Source organism: Dermochelys coriacea, chromosome 9 (genome assembly GCF_009764565.3).
Source record: "Dermochelys coriacea isolate rDerCor1 chromosome 9, rDerCor1.pri.v4, whole genome shotgun sequence".
In the NCBI taxonomy this organism is placed as follows: Eukaryota; Metazoa; Chordata; order Testudines; family Dermochelyidae; genus Dermochelys; species Dermochelys coriacea.
In genome coordinates this window covers 65,966,730-65,983,004 of record NC_050076.1, presented here as the reverse complement: position 1 = coordinate 65,983,004, position 16,275 = coordinate 65,966,730, and the positions used below count along the sequence as shown (strand labels likewise).

Genomic DNA, 16,275 nt, shown 5'->3' with positions numbered 1-16,275 from the left:
GAGGTGAAAGGGTTTCCTTTCCCCAGATAATGACTGGTGCTGCAGGCAACCAATACAGTTATGGTAGGGCTCCTGTCCATTTTCTGCTCCAGAAAAACAGGCCTCTCCTGAACTGACAAAGATCTCTAATGAGAGTGAGAGAAGCAGGTGTCTCACACACTGTGGCCCAGCCATTAGAGGGTAGCAACACACCCTCCAGCACCCAAATCCAGTGCAGTACACCCACCCACACTGATGCACATTGGGGTCTCAAGGATGGACCTTGTAAGGAAGGATTGCACTGACCAGGGATCACTGCCTGGGGCAATGACAGTGTCCCAGTGGCAGAGTCCTGTCCATAGCCAACTGTGGGGAGTGGGGTAAGGCTGGGGACACAGAATATGATCATAGAATATCAGGGGTGGAAGGGACCTCAGGAGATCATCTAGTCCAACCCCCTGCTCAAAACAGAACCAATCCCCAATATCTGCCCCAGATCCCTAAATGGCCCCTTCAAGGATTGAACTCACAACCCTGGGTTTACCAGGCCAATGCTCAAACCACTGAGCTATCCCTCCCCCTCTAGATAGTTACTCCATTTCTGCATTCACAGTACAAGGAGTGCTGCATCCCTAGCCCCACCTCATCTCTGCTCTCAAGAACAGAACTCAGTAGGCTGCGATCTCTTATCAGAGAGGAGTTTGACTGACAGGCACGTCTGTATCTGTCTCTCTCTGCAGCCTCTGTCCAGGTTCCCTGGGAACGAGCAATTTCACCCAATAAAGTGCCGTACTACATCAAGTAAGTGTACAGTCAGAAGCTGGAAGAGTGGCTGGTCTCTCTGTCTCACTTTCTGGGGCGCTCTGTCTGTCTTCCATCCCCTGTGTGACTCACCTCCAATAAGACCTACGTGGTCTTGATGGGGCAAAACACAAATTCTATACATTCCAGGATCTCATACGGTGAGCTCACCGCCTTCCAATCACACCAGACACAGCCCAAGTGGTCCTTTCTCCCCTGGACAGAGATCCTCCCTGGGCAGTCTCTGGTTTAAGTAGGAACTTAGGTGGGCCCCCACATTCAGCTGTGGTTGGGGCAAGAGATGTGTTCCCTTGCAGGATTCCCAGCTCTGGGGACTCTCATTAGGTTTTGCAGAGAGGACATTTGTAGATATTAGAGGGGGGGGGGTGTGTGAGGGAGGGGGGGCATAGTTTGGCAAGTGCTGTTTTTAGGCACCCCCTAGTGGCTGTTAGCAGGCGTTGGGGTACTGGGGAGTAGTGGATGCATGTTGGAGGAGGAAGGACCCTAGCAGTCAGCCCATAAGAGGTGGGGCTGAAGGCGAAATTAACAGTGATGTTTGAACAAGCTTATCACACCTGATTCCACCAGGGTGGACCCCCTGCCACCAAAATGCACCCCTGCCTGTGTGCACTGGGAATCCCCTTGGTATTATCAATGCCCCTCACCCCCCGCGGAAGAAAGCATGTGGGATCTCTGTGCACCATTATTCTGAGATGGGAGGACGGGACCGTCAGGTGATGGGCAGAGGCCTGCAGGCATCTGCTGCCTGGTTTGGGACCAGAGGGAGCTCCGATCCAGGAAGTGCAGCACAGACTTTGGGGACCCTTTGCAATAAAAAGGGGGTGATGGCTGGCTGCCTGTTCACATGTCTGCCAGTAAATTTACAGGTTTAGTGATTTGGTTTCCTTCTTTTTTTTTTCAGCCACCAGGCTCAGACGACATGCTGGGACCACCCCAAGATGACCGAGTTATATCAAACGCTAGGTAAGAGCTGCTCTAGGCACCTCCCTTGGGGACCCCGCTGCATGAGCCCATGGAGAGCACTGATTCACACAGCCTGTCCTTTCCACGCCCTTTATACGACAGGACTCAGAGCAATCCCCCAGTGCACCCTGACAAGCGGCAGAACTCCCTCCGCTTAGTTCCCCTCAATATAATGGATCCAGAGTCTCGCAGAGACCTGGTGTGTGATTCTGTGCTGTCTTCTGCCACGCTCGCTCCTCCTCACCTTCTGTCCCTGACGGAGGATTGATCCTTTTGTTTGTTAGAACTGGCACAACATCCTTTGGCTTGGGTTCTGTGCTAATTCAAAGGACACTTTCCCCTGCAAAGTCTGTGACTGGCGAGTACTCCTTTCCCTGCCGCTGAGTATGAAGATGCACAGGGCCACAATTGTATTCATTATTTTGTGTTGTTTTGCAGCCGATTTGAACAACATCAAATTCTCTGCGTATCGGACAGCCATGAAGCTGCGCCGTGTCCAGAAAGCTCTGCGGTGTGAGTACCAGACACCATCCTTGCCTCTCCTGCCCTCCTGCTCTGGGGAGCCTTTCAGTGCTTACAAGGAGAGGTTGGAGTGCAGCAACTGATTGGGTTTGGGGTTGGTTCGATGAGACTGTCAACTCTCTCTGATCAAGTTCGACAATTATGTTAATGGTAGGGTCAGTCCTACCCTCATGTCGGAGCCCCTGTGATTCTTGTGGCTTTTCAGTCCCATTTTCCTCTGCTTTCACATCTTTTTCTCTGCTATGTTGCTGTGGAAGGCCAACACAAAGAGGGGAAACTGACTCGCTGGGCAGTGAGACGCTACACAAAGTGCTCTCCAATGGCCAGAGTAAACACACGGAAAAAAATAGTGAGACACTGTTTCCCTGTAATCTTTCAGTGACTGGGATCTTAGCTGTTATGTGTAACCACAGTAGGGGAAAGAATGCCAGACAGAAAGGTGGCTTTTAAATAGATGGTGGCCCTTTGATGATGTATTTTTGTGGTGTTTGGGACTGATGTCTTCAGAGAAGGTGTCCATACCTCTCCTCTCCGTTCTGATCTGTAATCTTTCCTTTCCCTGTTCCCTGCTCCTCCAATCCCTCACTTCTCTGCCCCTGGCCTGCTCAGTGGACCTGGTGACTCTGGCCACAGCCTTGGAAATCTTTAATGAGCATGAGCTACAGCCCGGCGATCGCATGATGGATGTGGTGGAGGTCATCCACTGCCTGACTGCCCTCTATGAGCGGCTGGAGGAGGAGAGGGGCATTCTGGTCAACGTGCCGCTCTGCGTGGACATGAGTCTCAACTGGCTGCTCAACGTTTTCGATAGGTACCTGCTCTCAGCTTCCCTGGCTCCTTTCAAAGCCATAAAGCTGGCGCTGCTGGAGCTGGTGCACTGCCTGGGCACTGCGTGGAGGGGAACCTCACTTCTGGAGCTCGGGTGGGTACTGCCAGGCCAGTGCTGCAAGGAAGCTCACATTGCCATGGGCTGGGGCCCAGCTGGCATAGGCAAGGCACTCCTGGGAAGAAGTTGGCATTGCAGTGGTCCAGCTAGCATTGCTGGGAGGAAGCTCATGCTGTTGAACTCCCAGCAGGCACCGATTGGGCTCTGTTAAGAAAACGACCTTCGCAGAACAGAGGGGCTCAGCGTTGTGCCTCTCTGTTTTTCAGCGGTCGCAGCGGGAAGATGCGAGCGCTGTCCTTCAAGACTGGCATTGCATGTCTGTGTGGCACAGAGGTGAAGGAGAAATTCCAGTGTGAGTCACCACCCAGGGTCCGTGGAATAACTAGGTCAGAGCAGGAGTGGGAGGCTTCCGGGCTTAGTAAAGTTTCTGAGCAAGGAGGCCTGCCTGATGGGAGCCTCCTACCATGACTAATCTCTGCATTATGACTCCTCCTCTTTCTCTGAATCCCATACCTCCTAGATTAGTAGGCTGGGACTACAATGCTGCAGTGCAAATATAGACACACTCAGGTGAACTCCTCAGCTCAGCTGTGGCAAAGGGTCAGTCTTGGGATCAAAGCTCCAAGCCTTGCTTCATCTCCGTCCTCTCGCTTCCCTTCCTCTTGCCCAAATAAAGCTGCATCCCCAGCCTGGGGTGGGGGGTAGGCACGCACCTGCACAACTGTAATGGGAGTGTCTGTGCTGTTCGTCTCTCACCCTTGTTCTCTTGATTGCTGTGGTGCTGGGCCATCTCCTGGCAGATCTCTTTGGCCAGGTGGCGAATCCCGGCGGTCTGTGCGACCAGCGGCACCTCAATATCCTGCTGCATGAGGCCATTCAGGTTCCGCGCCAGTTGGGAGAGGTGGCGGCGTTTGGGGGCAGCAATGTGGAGCCCAGTGTCCGCAGCTGCTTCCGCTTCGTAAGTAACGTCAGTGGCGATGCTTCCTTCTGCCTTTTCCCTTCCCGAGGGGTCCATCCAATGGGCAGGGAGGCAGTGGCAGCAGCTCTGGGAATGGCTCCGGGGAAGATCAATGTCGGAGCTACCTCCTGTGATGTACATGCCTTCTTTGAAGTGGGTATGGTACCAGCTCAGCAGGGAGAGGGACAGAGATGCGGGGATGGAAAAGGAGGCACCCCAGGTATTGGCTAGCAGAGATCTCTGCCTCACTCCGTGCTTGGAGCCATGATGGTGTTTCACAGCTTGGTCTGCTCCTGTCTCTCTCCTCTTTCCTTAGAGTAATGGGAAGCCTGTGATCGAGGTCGTCCAGTTCCTGGAATGGGCCAACCTGGAGCCACAGTCCATGGTGTGGCTGGCTGTCCTGCACAGAGTGACCATTGCTGAGCAGATGAAGCACCAAACCAAATGCTCTGTCTGCAAACAGTGTCCCATCAAAGGCTTCAGGTACGGAGAGCAACTGTGTGTGCAGTCCCTGCAGCCAGTTTAGGAACAAGGGGAACTCTGCGGGAGCCAGTGGTAGTGGGGTTATACTGGGATGAATCTCACCCAAGTGCTAGACAAACCCACTCCTGGCAGAGACCTCATCTCCCAGCCTCGGGAGAGTGAGTGAGGGTGTGGACCCTGCGTGGAATGGGACCTCAGCCAGGTCTGCTGGACCCTGGCTCGGTGGGTGTGACAGAAAGCTGACCCAGCTGTCAAGTGTTTGTGACCTCTGTGAAATGACTTGATAGACGTTTATCCCTGTACAGAGACCATCACGAAGTACCAACTGCAGGTACTTATTGGACCCTTAGCTGGCTACCTCAGCAGGGAGACTGAGCTGCTTTCCCATGCCAGTAGGGCAGAGGCCTGTCAGCAGATCCGAGGGAAGCTTGCACTGCCCAGGCCATGCCTGATGTGTGGATAGCAGCCGCCAACCCAGGGCCACAGTCACACCAAATATATTAAAATAAAAAGGGTGTGCTGGGGCCATGGGGCTGGGGTGGGGTCCTCACCCTCACCCACTCTCCCCTGAGGCTGGGAGATGAGGTCTCTGCCAGAAGCGGGTTTATCTAGCACTTGGGCAGGTTGTGGCCATTCTGGAGGCGTTACTGGCGGGCCCCCATCAGCAGGGGCAGGTCAACAGCTGGGCCCTGTGCTGAAAAGGCCATTTGCCCTAGACTTGCAGTAGGTTTTAGATGTGACCTCTGATCTCCATGTCAATAATTTGGGCATTCGTATCAGCAGTGCCTCAGACAGGTACTGCCACAAATATCAAATGGAGAGACCCTCTGTCCCCACAGGAAGAGAGGGAGGGAGCTTGCTGGCTTCGGGGGACAGTGAATGGGTCAGCGCCTCTGAGCTGTGCTTTAGGTTCAGTGATGTACAAGATAAACCAAAGCTGCCATGGTCTGTGAGGCGCACACGATGTGAGCCAGACACGCTACCGCAAGTGGTCCCCTGCTGAGAGCCCCTGGAGGTGGGAGGCTTGGAGACAAAACATCAAAGATTGGTGCCGTCTCCCTCACTCCACTTCATCTTCCCAGGTACCGCAGCCTGAAGCAGTTCAACGTGGATATCTGTCAGACCTGCTTCTTGACCGGACGAGCCAGCAAAGGGAACAAGCTCCACTATCCCATCATGGAATACTATACCCCGGTACGGAGCTGGGGTGCCCGCTGCCGTGCTGGGAGTGCTGAGCACTCGCAGTTTCACGTGGCTAGGGAGCCAAGGGCAGCTAGCCTAGGATATTGCAGGAAACTCTTCATTCAGTGCTGTACCCCCCTCCTGTTGCGGGTAGCCTTGTGCCAGAAATGGCTTAGCCAATGTTTTGTTCATCTCTCCCTGTGCGTGACGGAAGCTGCCTACACAAGTGCATTTTGCTGATTACAAAGCTGTCACAGTAAACACAGGCTCTGCCACTCCAGCCCATTCATGCAAAGTGCAGAGACAGTCCCCGATACTGGGCATGTTGGCATGGCCTTGCACTGTGATATGACAAGCCACGCTCCTGATTCCATGTGCAGCTGTTTGCTCGTGCTCTTCCCTCTTGTTGCACAATTCTTGCATGCACCTTTGGCCTGTGCTCTGGAAACTCTCCCCCTCTGCCCTGTTTGAGGCTGGGCTTGAGGGATTTCTTTCCTTTGGATGCCCCCACCCCTTACTCACTAAAGCCTTGGTGTGTCTGTTTCTCTGCAGACCACCTCTAGTGAGAACATGAGGGACTTTGCTACGACTCTAAAAAACAAGTTCCGGTCCAAGCAGTACTTCAGCAAGCATCCACAGAGAGGCTACCTGCCCGTCCAGTCTGTGCTGGAAGCTGACTTCAGTGAGACGTGAGTGCTACTGTCGCATCAACCAGCCCTGTCTGATACTCCTGCCCCGCTCCCCCAGATACACATAGACGGGGACCTTCCAGTTGTGGGAGGGGGGGCAGAAATTCAAATGGAAATGATCCCACTGCAGGGATCAGAGAGTGAAGATGGTTCAGGTTTCACTCTAGAGGCTGGATTGGTGTCTTGGCCTTGGAAGAAGACCTGGGATTCCCATCGTCCTCCCTTGATGGAGGGTTTGGTGGAGAAGCTGCTTCCAACTTCCTGTTTAACCTCACGGGAGTGATGCTTCTCCAAACTCTCCCTGGCACTTCTAGACCCAAATGGGACCGGGGTAGCGTCTCGTAGTCAGAGGTCAGAGTAAGGAACCACACAGCCTCACTGACCTGTGTGTCTCTCTTCCAGACCAGCCTCCTCCCCGATGTTACCGCATGCCGATACCCACTCCCGGATCGAACACTTCGCCAGCAGGTACCACATGCCGGTGCAGGCTGCCCAATGAGGTCTCCTGTCCGCCTTGTGTGCAGCCTTCACTCTGCGATTTGCAGGGTGAAGTAACCCCAACAATCCAAGTGCCCCCACCTCCTCCACACACTCCTCTGCTGGGGCTTTCCAGGTGACACTGACTAAAATCACTTCACAGGCATGGATCGTGGCTAAAATTGGCTCAGGTTAGTTCCAAAACATGGAGCCCTGGTCCTGGGAGGGGAAGAAGGGTAGTGATGCAGCTGCCGGGCCCCCTTTGGAGTGGGATGCCCAGATGGGCTAATCTGGGCTGGGATGCGACCATTCTGTTTCTACGGAACCTTCATTTTCATTCATGAATTTCATATTTAAAGAAGAGGCCTACTGAGCTGCGATGCTTCCCCTAAGAGACAAGCCAGACCACTGTCCAAGCCAGTTACACCCTCACCAACCTCCTTGGGGTTTTTGTTCCCAGCCATTGCCTCAGGTCGCTCCATGGGACTTCATGGGCCCCAGTGCTGTAGCTTCCCAATCCATAAAGCATTGTTCCACCCAATTCCCCTGTGAGACAGGGCAATGCTATTGTCCCCATCACCCAGGTGTGGAACTGAGCACAGAGATGAGGGGCCTGATCTATACAGGTATTTAGGCTTCAATTCCATTTAAATCAATGATTTAGAAGCATAAAGACCTGTGTGGATCTGGGCCTAAGTGCCTAGGGCATGGCCACAGTGGGGCTCTGTGATGAAGCTGGGAATTGACCCTGGGTCTCCCAGACCAGTGCCCTAATACTGCCCCACCCTCCAGGTAGGATTGAAGTTCATATGCTCCATGGAACAGCTGCTCGGTTGTGATGAGCCCTGGGTGGCCTCCACATGGAGGGCTCATCTCTCTCAGGACAATCTACCCATGTTTACCATTTTTTTCTATGAAGGACAAAAATGTTTAGAACAAAAAAAGTGACAGGGACACTGGGGGCAGAACAGCTGGGAAGATGTCCAGTCTAGTCGTCTGCAGGAGACTCCGGGAACTGTGGTGTATAGAACATACAGACACATCCACTGGTTCACGTATGAACACAGTTTTGTTTCCCCAGGCTCGCAGAGATGGAAAGCCAGAACTGTTCCTTGTTTAATGACAGCTTGTCCCCAGACGATAGCCTGTGAGTTGATGCATCTCTCTATATTTTGAATGTATTTCTCTGCAAAGCTTGCATGGGGAGATATACTGAGGCTGGCTGTCTGGGGCATGTGAGAAGCTCCTCCTCTATTATCTGTCCTGCACTATCTGTGGTGCATAGTCACTCTCTGTACCCAGGAGTTGGATTCCCCTGCTCTGAGCAATACAGAACCAGCCTCTCTCTTGTACAAAAACCCCTCCGTGCAGCTGTTCCTTCCACTCGTGCTCCCATCACTAGAGTTCCCTCACCAATCTCCTCCTGGTGTTTTGTGACAGGGATGAGGATCAGTACCTGTTGCGTCAATCCAGCCCAATCACAGACAGAGAGCTGGTGAGCAGCCCAAAGGTAGAGGACAGCCTAAACACAGAGGATAAGGGGGAGCTGGAGAGAATCCTGGCTCATTTAGAGGATGAGAACAGGTATGTGTGTGGCCAAAAGCCATGGCTAGGTGAAACTGGGGTTGGTTCAAAGAGGAAAGGAGCCAGAGAAACACTGTCTTAGCCGGCTCACCAAGGGCTGGATGAGCAGGCGGGAGTTCAGAGAGGAGCGATGGAAACGATTGCAGGGACTGGGGGGAATGACTGATGGAAGGGGATGGATAGAGCACAATATGTCTAGCTTGACTGAGATGTGAGAACTGTCTGCAGGTATTGAGAGGGGATGGGACACATCACAGAGCTGCCTTATTTAGCTCCAGTAAGTATAATTTGAAGTAATGGGGTGAAGTAGAGGAAGGGGACATGTAGGCTCACTAGTAATCAAACTTCTGGAGAGCAAGCGGTATTAAAGTGGCACTTTCTCCCGTGGGAAGTGGCAGGAGCCCTGTTATCTGGGACATCTAAAGCAAGACTGGAAAATATTCTGGCTTTGTCCTGACCTAGGTACTAGCTGAACCAGCCATTGTAGGTCTCTTCTGTCTCCCATTTTTTTGATTTATCACCATTGCTGGGCAGCTATGGCCCAAGCATTGAGGAGCCATCTGCTAGGCACAGAGCCAGGTTCAAAGGGAGGCTTATTTCCCAGAGCTGAGCTGTTTGTTTCCCTCAAGTTTAGTTCATTGCTGACATGTTTAGGAAACTGTTGGGAACTGGTGCAGAACGAGGGGCAGGTATCGACTTGGTACCAGGCAGAGAAGTCAGGGGACGCTGAATCCTGAGCCCTCAGACAAATGTGGTGATAAGAAATCAGCCCAGGAGGGCTTTCTCGGTGGTGGGTTGTCCATCCTGTGCCCACAGTTACTGTAGGGGGCCAGTTCAGGGATTCCAGTCTTCTCCCCAGAGCTGGTGGAGTCGCTGCTTGGATCCTGACTGTCCCTTCTGCAGGATCCTCCAAAGAGAGCTGAGACGTCTGAAATGGCAGCACGATGAGGCAGTGGAGTCCCCCACTGTGGCAGAAGGGTCTCCGGAATCAGCCCAAGAGCCGCACAATGATGAGCTCCTGGCTGAAGCAAGGATCCTTCGGCAACACAAGAGCCGCCTGGAGACCCGAATGCAGATCCTGGAGGACCATAACAAGCAGCTGGAATCCCAGCTGCATCGCCTCAGAGAGTTGCTACTGCAGGTACCTCACAGGGATCGGAAGGAGAGCAGGGTGCAGAGTCCAGTATCTGAGAGGTCTTTGGTATGATGGGGCTGGGAGAGGAGCTGCAATACTGCAGGCAGGGAGGCTGTGTGGGTGGCAGGTTCTGGTAATGGATGTGCAGAAGGTTGCAGACGAACGACAAGGAAGGAGGAATGTGGAACCAGGGAACATCAGAAAACTTTTTTATGATGCCTCTTTCTTTCCAGCCACCGACTGATTTGGACGTCAATGGCTCCGTGGCCTCTTCCTTAGCTTCCTCGCCCCATCCGTCGGAGGGAAGTCAGCCCAGGGAGAAGGAGCACAACACCCCTGAAACCGAAGCTGCAGGTGAGGCTCTGGAGTTGGATGTTAGATCTCTTGTGCCCCTTGCCAGCCCCGGTCACCTGACTCGGGCCTCATCCCCATTCCCTGTGACATGCCAAGATATGGGGTGGGTCACTGTGCTACAAGAAAGGCCCATTCATCTGCTGATCAGAGTGGAGAGCCGGAGTGTCCAGTGCACTCAGTCGCTCCTCTGTCACCAGCCCATCACCTTCCTGGTCTGCCTTGCTATGAAACACAGATCTTCGTTTTCTAGGTTCTCCAGCCCTCTGCTTTATGAGCAGCCGTGCACTGCCTAGCCCCATGAACAGGGCGTCTGTCTGCAGTGCTGCCAGTCCCTGTCCTGTCTCCTGATCACACTATCCTGCCTTCTGGATCTAGCCTACCTGGTATCCATAAGGAGATAAATCCCTGAAAAATGCCTATAATTGCACCTTTGCTTTTTCTGTACCCCTCCCCAGATGAGGTGGAGACGAGGGCACGGGATGTCAGTCTGTGTTTGGAGGACATCATGGAGAAACTGAGGAGTGCCTTCCCCAACGCCCAAGGTACTGGAGTGAAATCCCCTTTGCTGGTTTCTTACTCCTCTCTAAAATGAGTGTCTTGCTTGGCTCAAATGAAGCCCTAGCCCTCGTTCAGCCAGTCCTGCAACAATTGGGACCCAGCTGTCACGCACTGCCAAAGAGCTGCTTGGACTTGTGGTGGCATAGATTTCAGGGAGGAGAAGAAGGAATTCCTCCTAACTGTGGAAAAGCTCTGCAACTGCTAAGAACTGCAGCCTTTGCCCCAGGAGAGTGCAACCAGACATAGGGGCAGCCTTCTGCCCTGGAGAGAGACATCAGTCAGGGTAGCCCTGTGCTCCAGATGGTTTCCACTGCTGCTGAAAAGGAACATACCTGACTCCATCAGGTTCCTGGTATCGCTAAATCTGATCACCTTGGACCAACTCCCCTCTTTCCATCCCAGCCTGGAGCCACTACCCATCACCCTAATGAGGCGGCAAAGACCAGACCCCTTCACATATCTGAAGAAATCACTCATGTCCTCCTAGATACCCAGAGAAAGCGGATTCTCAGCTGGGAATGTTTAGTAGCTGGTGTTACTCTGAATGGCCCACTCTCTTCTCACAACACCAGCATGGTCTTTGGATAGAGCATGGGACTTAGCACCTCTAACACTGGGCTATTGCTTGAGCAATGCCTCTTTAATAGCTACTGGACATGGCTGCTCTTTTAATCTCGTGTTATAGCTCCATAATCCTCCATATGAACCTCCTTTCCTGCTCCAGTACAACAGACCCAGGGGTTCCTGTGTGTGTGCTGGGGAGAACAGCAGGGGAGAACTTTCTGGCGAATCTTCCTCCACTTAGTTTATTAATGTGATAGTTCTAACCAAGGTGGCTTCCAAATTCCATCTCATGTGACCTCTTGACTTTTCTTTCAGGTGTGACCTCCCTTATCTAACACCTCCCGTGGGTAAGAGGCTTTGTCTAACCAGCTTCTTGGTTGCTTTCCTCCCACACCTCTCATCCTCTCACTCCTCCTTGGATGGGCTTCCCTCAGACCCTCTTGGGGGCACTCCAGTGGAATGGCCTCCATGAAGTCCACCAATGTCCGAAGATCTCAGGGGAACGCCCACTGGCCACATGGGAATGTGACTGCAGGATCTGTGGAGTTCTGGCTTGAACTATCCTGAATGAGGACCAGCCAGTTCCGACCAAGTGTTCTGGGGTCTGGATTTAAGGAACTCTCTAAAGCATTCAAAAGAAACCCAGGAACTGAAACCCTGAGATGGTATTGAACATGAAACACATGCAGAGATTTCCCCCTCCCTCGCTGGTCACAAACTGTCGCCCTCCTTGTGACTGATGTAAGACAGGTAAGGAAATCGCCTACAGGGGATGGCAGAGCCCAGCCCAGCCTTAGCCCACTTCAGCTGTGTGGGCTGCTTCTGCTCCCAGACAGCCTCCTGCTGGGCACCAGGCAGCCTCATGCTCCTGCAGCAACTGGACAGTAAACAGCCTCCGAGTATCTATTTTAATACCTTTTTTGTTAACGGCCAAAGGCTGCGAGTCTGACTAACTGAACTCTGTCAATTGCCTGGTACCCCGGGATCTCCAGGTCCAGACTGGGGGTGCTTGCCTAGTGGGAACAGTGCAGGGAGGGTGAAAGGGGGAAGGGAGGAGTCAATAATACAGCTTCAGCCCAACTAGTAGCCTTATCTGGAGAGGAGCTTTATAACCGAGAGCCTTAGCGTTTAATTTACCATATATATATATATATATATATATATATATATATAATGTAATGTACTCAAATACTATCGTGGACTCACTCACGCATTAAATTCTAATACCTTGTTCAGTGATAATTTCCGCCTCACTCATTGGGTCTATTCTAGCATCTGCTTTTGAGAGGACACACCTTTTGTGCTATCATTTACTCTTACAACTCCCCATTAGAGGCATGGTTTGTGCTGCCCCTGGCCTAGAAACTCCCCCTAGGTGATCTCAGTGCAGTGGGATTGACTAGTGGCACTAGGATGCGAATCCAGGGTTCATTTCCCTTCCAAGCTGTCTGTCACTGTAACACCAGAGTCAGGGCTGGAACAACCTCCCCTCCCATAGTTATAATAAGGGGCCCCAGCTCCTCCCAGGATGGAAAGTTTAAACTAAATAAAACAGGTGGCCCTGATCTATCAGCTGAATCCCGACACACTGGAAATGGGGGATTATCCCAGCAACAAAGACGTGTGTCTAGTGGGTTCTTCGTATTCATCTCTCCTGAGGCCGTTAGAGACTTTAGCTTTGGTCCCCTGGCTGCTCACTGACTTTGTTATGCCCATTTGGCAATTCCATCCCATGCGGCAGACTCTCCTCCATTTCTACATCTGGTAGGTAAATGTGCTCCTTTTCTTCCAGGGTGTTGCAAGAGAAATGGGCAGGCTCACATCTCTTGGTGATGTATCAGGACATGATGTTGTGAGGCAGTGGCACCAGCCAGAGCCATATCAGGAAGGAGATGGAGCTGTGCTCTGGTGAGCTCCATCATCTTCTAAAAATCTCTCCCTCTTCATCTGGCGCTAGGGCCCCTAGATCATTTGCTGCAACCCAGGAAGTAGTTTGGTTTGGGAGCCCAGAGGGTACAGCTGGGGTCTCTCCTTAAATGAGGGAACTATTTGGCATGGGGGAGGCGGGGTGTACAAAACTTGTGTTGCAAACATGCAGGATTGCGTTGTGTCTTGTAGCATAGCAACGTGTTCTCTGGAACACTTGGATCTGGAAGGCTCCAGAAAGTTGTCTGTCTGGGACAAAGTGTTATGGTTGAGAAGACTGCAGAGCTGGGGGGCTGCAACATGGTCTCCGGTGGGGAAAGGTACCCTGGGAATGGGATGAAATGTTCTGTCTTGGCGGGGAGGGGCTGTGGGGTGCAAGGCAATAAGGTTGCAGTGTAGTAGAGGCATAATAGGAAGTTTTATGAAGAACAGCGTGGAATGTCGTATGCAGACTGTGTGTGTTAGGGTTGCTACATTCTCCAAAGCTGATGACATTAGGCATATTATATGGGGAACTCATCACAGAACTCCAGAGTCAATATAACCTATGTTGTGGGGATCTGACTGCTGCAGCTATGCATTGGAAAAGTTCTGGTTTGCTTTGCTCTTTGCTCTTGTGTATTGAAGGTGCTGTGGACTGTGGTGTTAGGACTGCAGTAGTGTATTGTGGCCTGGTAGGGTGGCTGCAGTGGGGTGGGTATAAGGCGCTTTAGAGTGCTGTGTTAGGTTTGAGGGAGTGCTCTGGTGTCTTGGAGGTTCTGTGATACTGACTTTGTGGTGGTATATTGTGTAATGTTGTGGATCTTGTTTGGTGCAGCATGTTGTGGATTATGAGGCTTGCTGTAGTACACTGTACATTGTGCATAGGAGTTCCTGTGATCTGTGATGTTGTGTAGTAAAAGGTCCTGTGGATTTTGGTGTCTCTTTGTAGCCCAGTGAATTGCTGTCCTGGGGGGTATATTGGAAGCACTGTAGATTGCTAGCGTTGCTATAGCATGCTGTTTACTGGAGGTGCTGTGGATTGCGGTATTAAGCTTACTGTAGCATGTAGGGCAGTAGGGTTAATGTGTATTGAGTAGCCAAATGTGGTCACTTGTCCTGTATTAGGGCAGCTGTAGAAGGCTGTGGATTGTGTGTGAGTAGCAACACAGTGTTCTCTCAGTGCTGCAGCGATGGAAATTCCTGTGGCCCATTCTTTGCCAGGAAGGTCGTCAGTGGGAGCACTGGAGCCACTCGTGCGTGGGGATTGACCAGTCTAGTGGAGGAGCACGTGTCTCTGCAGAGACAGTCTTGCAAGTTCTGTGTTTGGGACCAGTGCAGAAGACTCAGGCTGGGTGATGCTGCCGGAAGCTGGGGAGAGCTCTCACGGATGGGACTGCCTGAGACACAGACCCTGACAAAGTGAGAGCACCCTCTGTAGTTGCTGTTCCCCAGAGGAATTGCTGCTGGCTTTGCCCCCCTTGGGAATCTCACCAACCCCCAACAGGCTTCATGCTGGTCCCCCTGGCTCCAGTCCATCAGGGAGGAACAGCCTTGGATTAATCCAGACCAAACTGTTGCACTTCTCCCTCTAGGCAGAGGTTAGGAGAAAAGGAGAGGAAACCTCAGTTGCACCCCCTCTAGCCTAGTCAGGCCCTAAGGGAGAGGAGCAAGTCAGACAGGTGGTGTTCACCTCATCTGCTTTACCACCATGCTTCACAGACACAAACCACTTAGCCCTAGTGCTAGGAGAGCCAGGAAGGGTTTGTTCCTACCATGGTCTGTGTCTTCCAAGGCTGCCTGCCACATGCAGACCCAGGCAAAGGGCCCTGCTGCAGTGATGATTGGAGCCACCCGTTATCAGCTGTGGAATGGGGAAGGAGATGGCTCCCTCTGCTAGCAAACTGGAGAAGGGTTAGCAGGGATATTGTTTTGCCTGTGGAAGGGCGAGACTGGGAAGTGGCTAAGAATGAGAGAGAAAGGCAAGATTTGGGCAAAGGCACCTCTAAAAGCATGTTCAGGAGTCGTTGCTTTTCCCTGCATGAAATCTCCCTTCTGGGGAGCAGAGGCCAGGGCCTGCTCATCTCCCCAACTGGTTTAGAGCGGTGGCTGGCATGATCAGGGACAGAGCTTAAGGGCAGAAGGGACCACCACCTCCTGTTTATCACAAGCCACCAACACCCCAGCCCCCACATACTAAACCCAACAACTGGAATTAGGCCAAGTATCACAGGACACTAAACTATGACATGTCACAGGCAGAGGACAGAAGGACTGAAGTGCACCAGTGCCCGAGGCCCCTGCACTGTCAGGGAAATGATTAAATGAGACCCCCAAATAATCCTGGCAAGTGTCCCATTCCTTCATGCTACAGAGGAAGATGGAAACACCCAAAGGTACTGCCCATCTGAGCGCCTGGGTTAGTCTTAGTGTTCCATCTGAACACAAAAGGATTGATAGTTATTGACAGTGCAATAAGCCCAGAGAGTGGGACCCCCTGCAGTTGAAGTGTCCCACTGCTTTACTAGACCCTCAACCCTGGGTGCTCCTTGGAGTCCCCTGTGCTCTGTCCTCCTTGAATACAAGTGTTCCTGGGCATTCCCCAGTTTCAGACCTATCTACAGCATTCTCCCTCTTCCCCTGCCCAGGCTTGGCTCCCCATCTCACGATGGTTCTGCGGCACTCTAGAGCTCTCTTTGCTATGAGTGCTAATCTAGGCCTTGATTAAAACCACCTGATACACTAATGTAATTAGTGGGGTTTTTAGCTATAAAATGACAGGCCTCCATTTTCTCTTGTGCCTCCTCTGAGCTCCTTCCCTTAATCACTGAGGCCTAGATCCTCAAAGGTATTTGGGCACCTAATTCCCATCTGTTAGGTGCCTAAATATCTTTGAGGCTCAGACCTGATTGCTTTGCCCTCTTTCGCTTTGGAAAGGGCAGCTGTAGAGAATTAGAGATCTCTCCCTGAGCTAGCTCTGCGCTATAAGTAAAGATACAGCCAAGGCCAACCGGCCGAACCTCTAGGACGTTTTCTTTAAAAGCAAAGATTGTATTGTGCATAAGTGAGTTCAGGATTTCTGTTAAAGCTGAGAAGGGAACAAACTAGTTAACTCTGGGTACTGTTTGCTGTGGTGCTGTCCTCACTGGCTTCTCTCTATTTCTGCTCTAGAAAAAGAGAATAAATTTGTATTTATATTTATATTGATACTTTT

At 52.0% G+C, this 16,275-nt stretch overlaps 1 protein-coding gene across 2 annotated transcripts in view; it reads left to right on the top strand.

Annotated features, from left to right (window-relative positions):
- DRP2 (dystrophin related protein 2) overlaps nt 1-16,268 on the top strand; it is a 47,347-nt gene extending 31,079 nt beyond the window's left edge. The window contains exons 9-24 of one of the 2 annotated variants that reach the window (XM_038417461.2): nt 720-780; nt 1,703-1,764; nt 2,203-2,277; nt 2,896-3,097; nt 3,439-3,524; nt 3,973-4,130; nt 4,447-4,613; nt 5,696-5,807; nt 6,348-6,484; nt 6,887-6,952; nt 8,043-8,108; nt 8,402-8,545; nt 9,449-9,686; nt 9,914-10,034; nt 10,490-10,576; nt 11,472-16,268. In XM_038417461.2, the coding sequence (XP_038273389.1) occupies nt 720-780; nt 1,703-1,764; nt 2,203-2,277; nt 2,896-3,097; nt 3,439-3,524; nt 3,973-4,130; nt 4,447-4,613; nt 5,696-5,807; nt 6,348-6,484; nt 6,887-6,952; nt 8,043-8,108; nt 8,402-8,545; nt 9,449-9,686; nt 9,914-10,034; nt 10,490-10,576; nt 11,472-11,491 (1,802 nt within the window). In that variant the 3' untranslated portion in view covers nt 11,492-16,268. Of the gene's footprint in view, nt 1-719; nt 781-1,702; nt 1,765-2,202; nt 2,278-2,895; nt 3,098-3,438; nt 3,525-3,972; nt 4,131-4,446; nt 4,614-5,695; nt 5,808-6,347; nt 6,485-6,886; nt 6,953-8,042; nt 8,109-8,401; nt 8,546-9,448; nt 9,687-9,913; nt 10,035-10,489; nt 10,627-11,471 lie in introns of those variants that run through there. The other variant, XM_038417457.2, reaches the window with a different exon arrangement.
- Nucleotides 16,269-16,275: the final 7 nt, after the last annotated feature.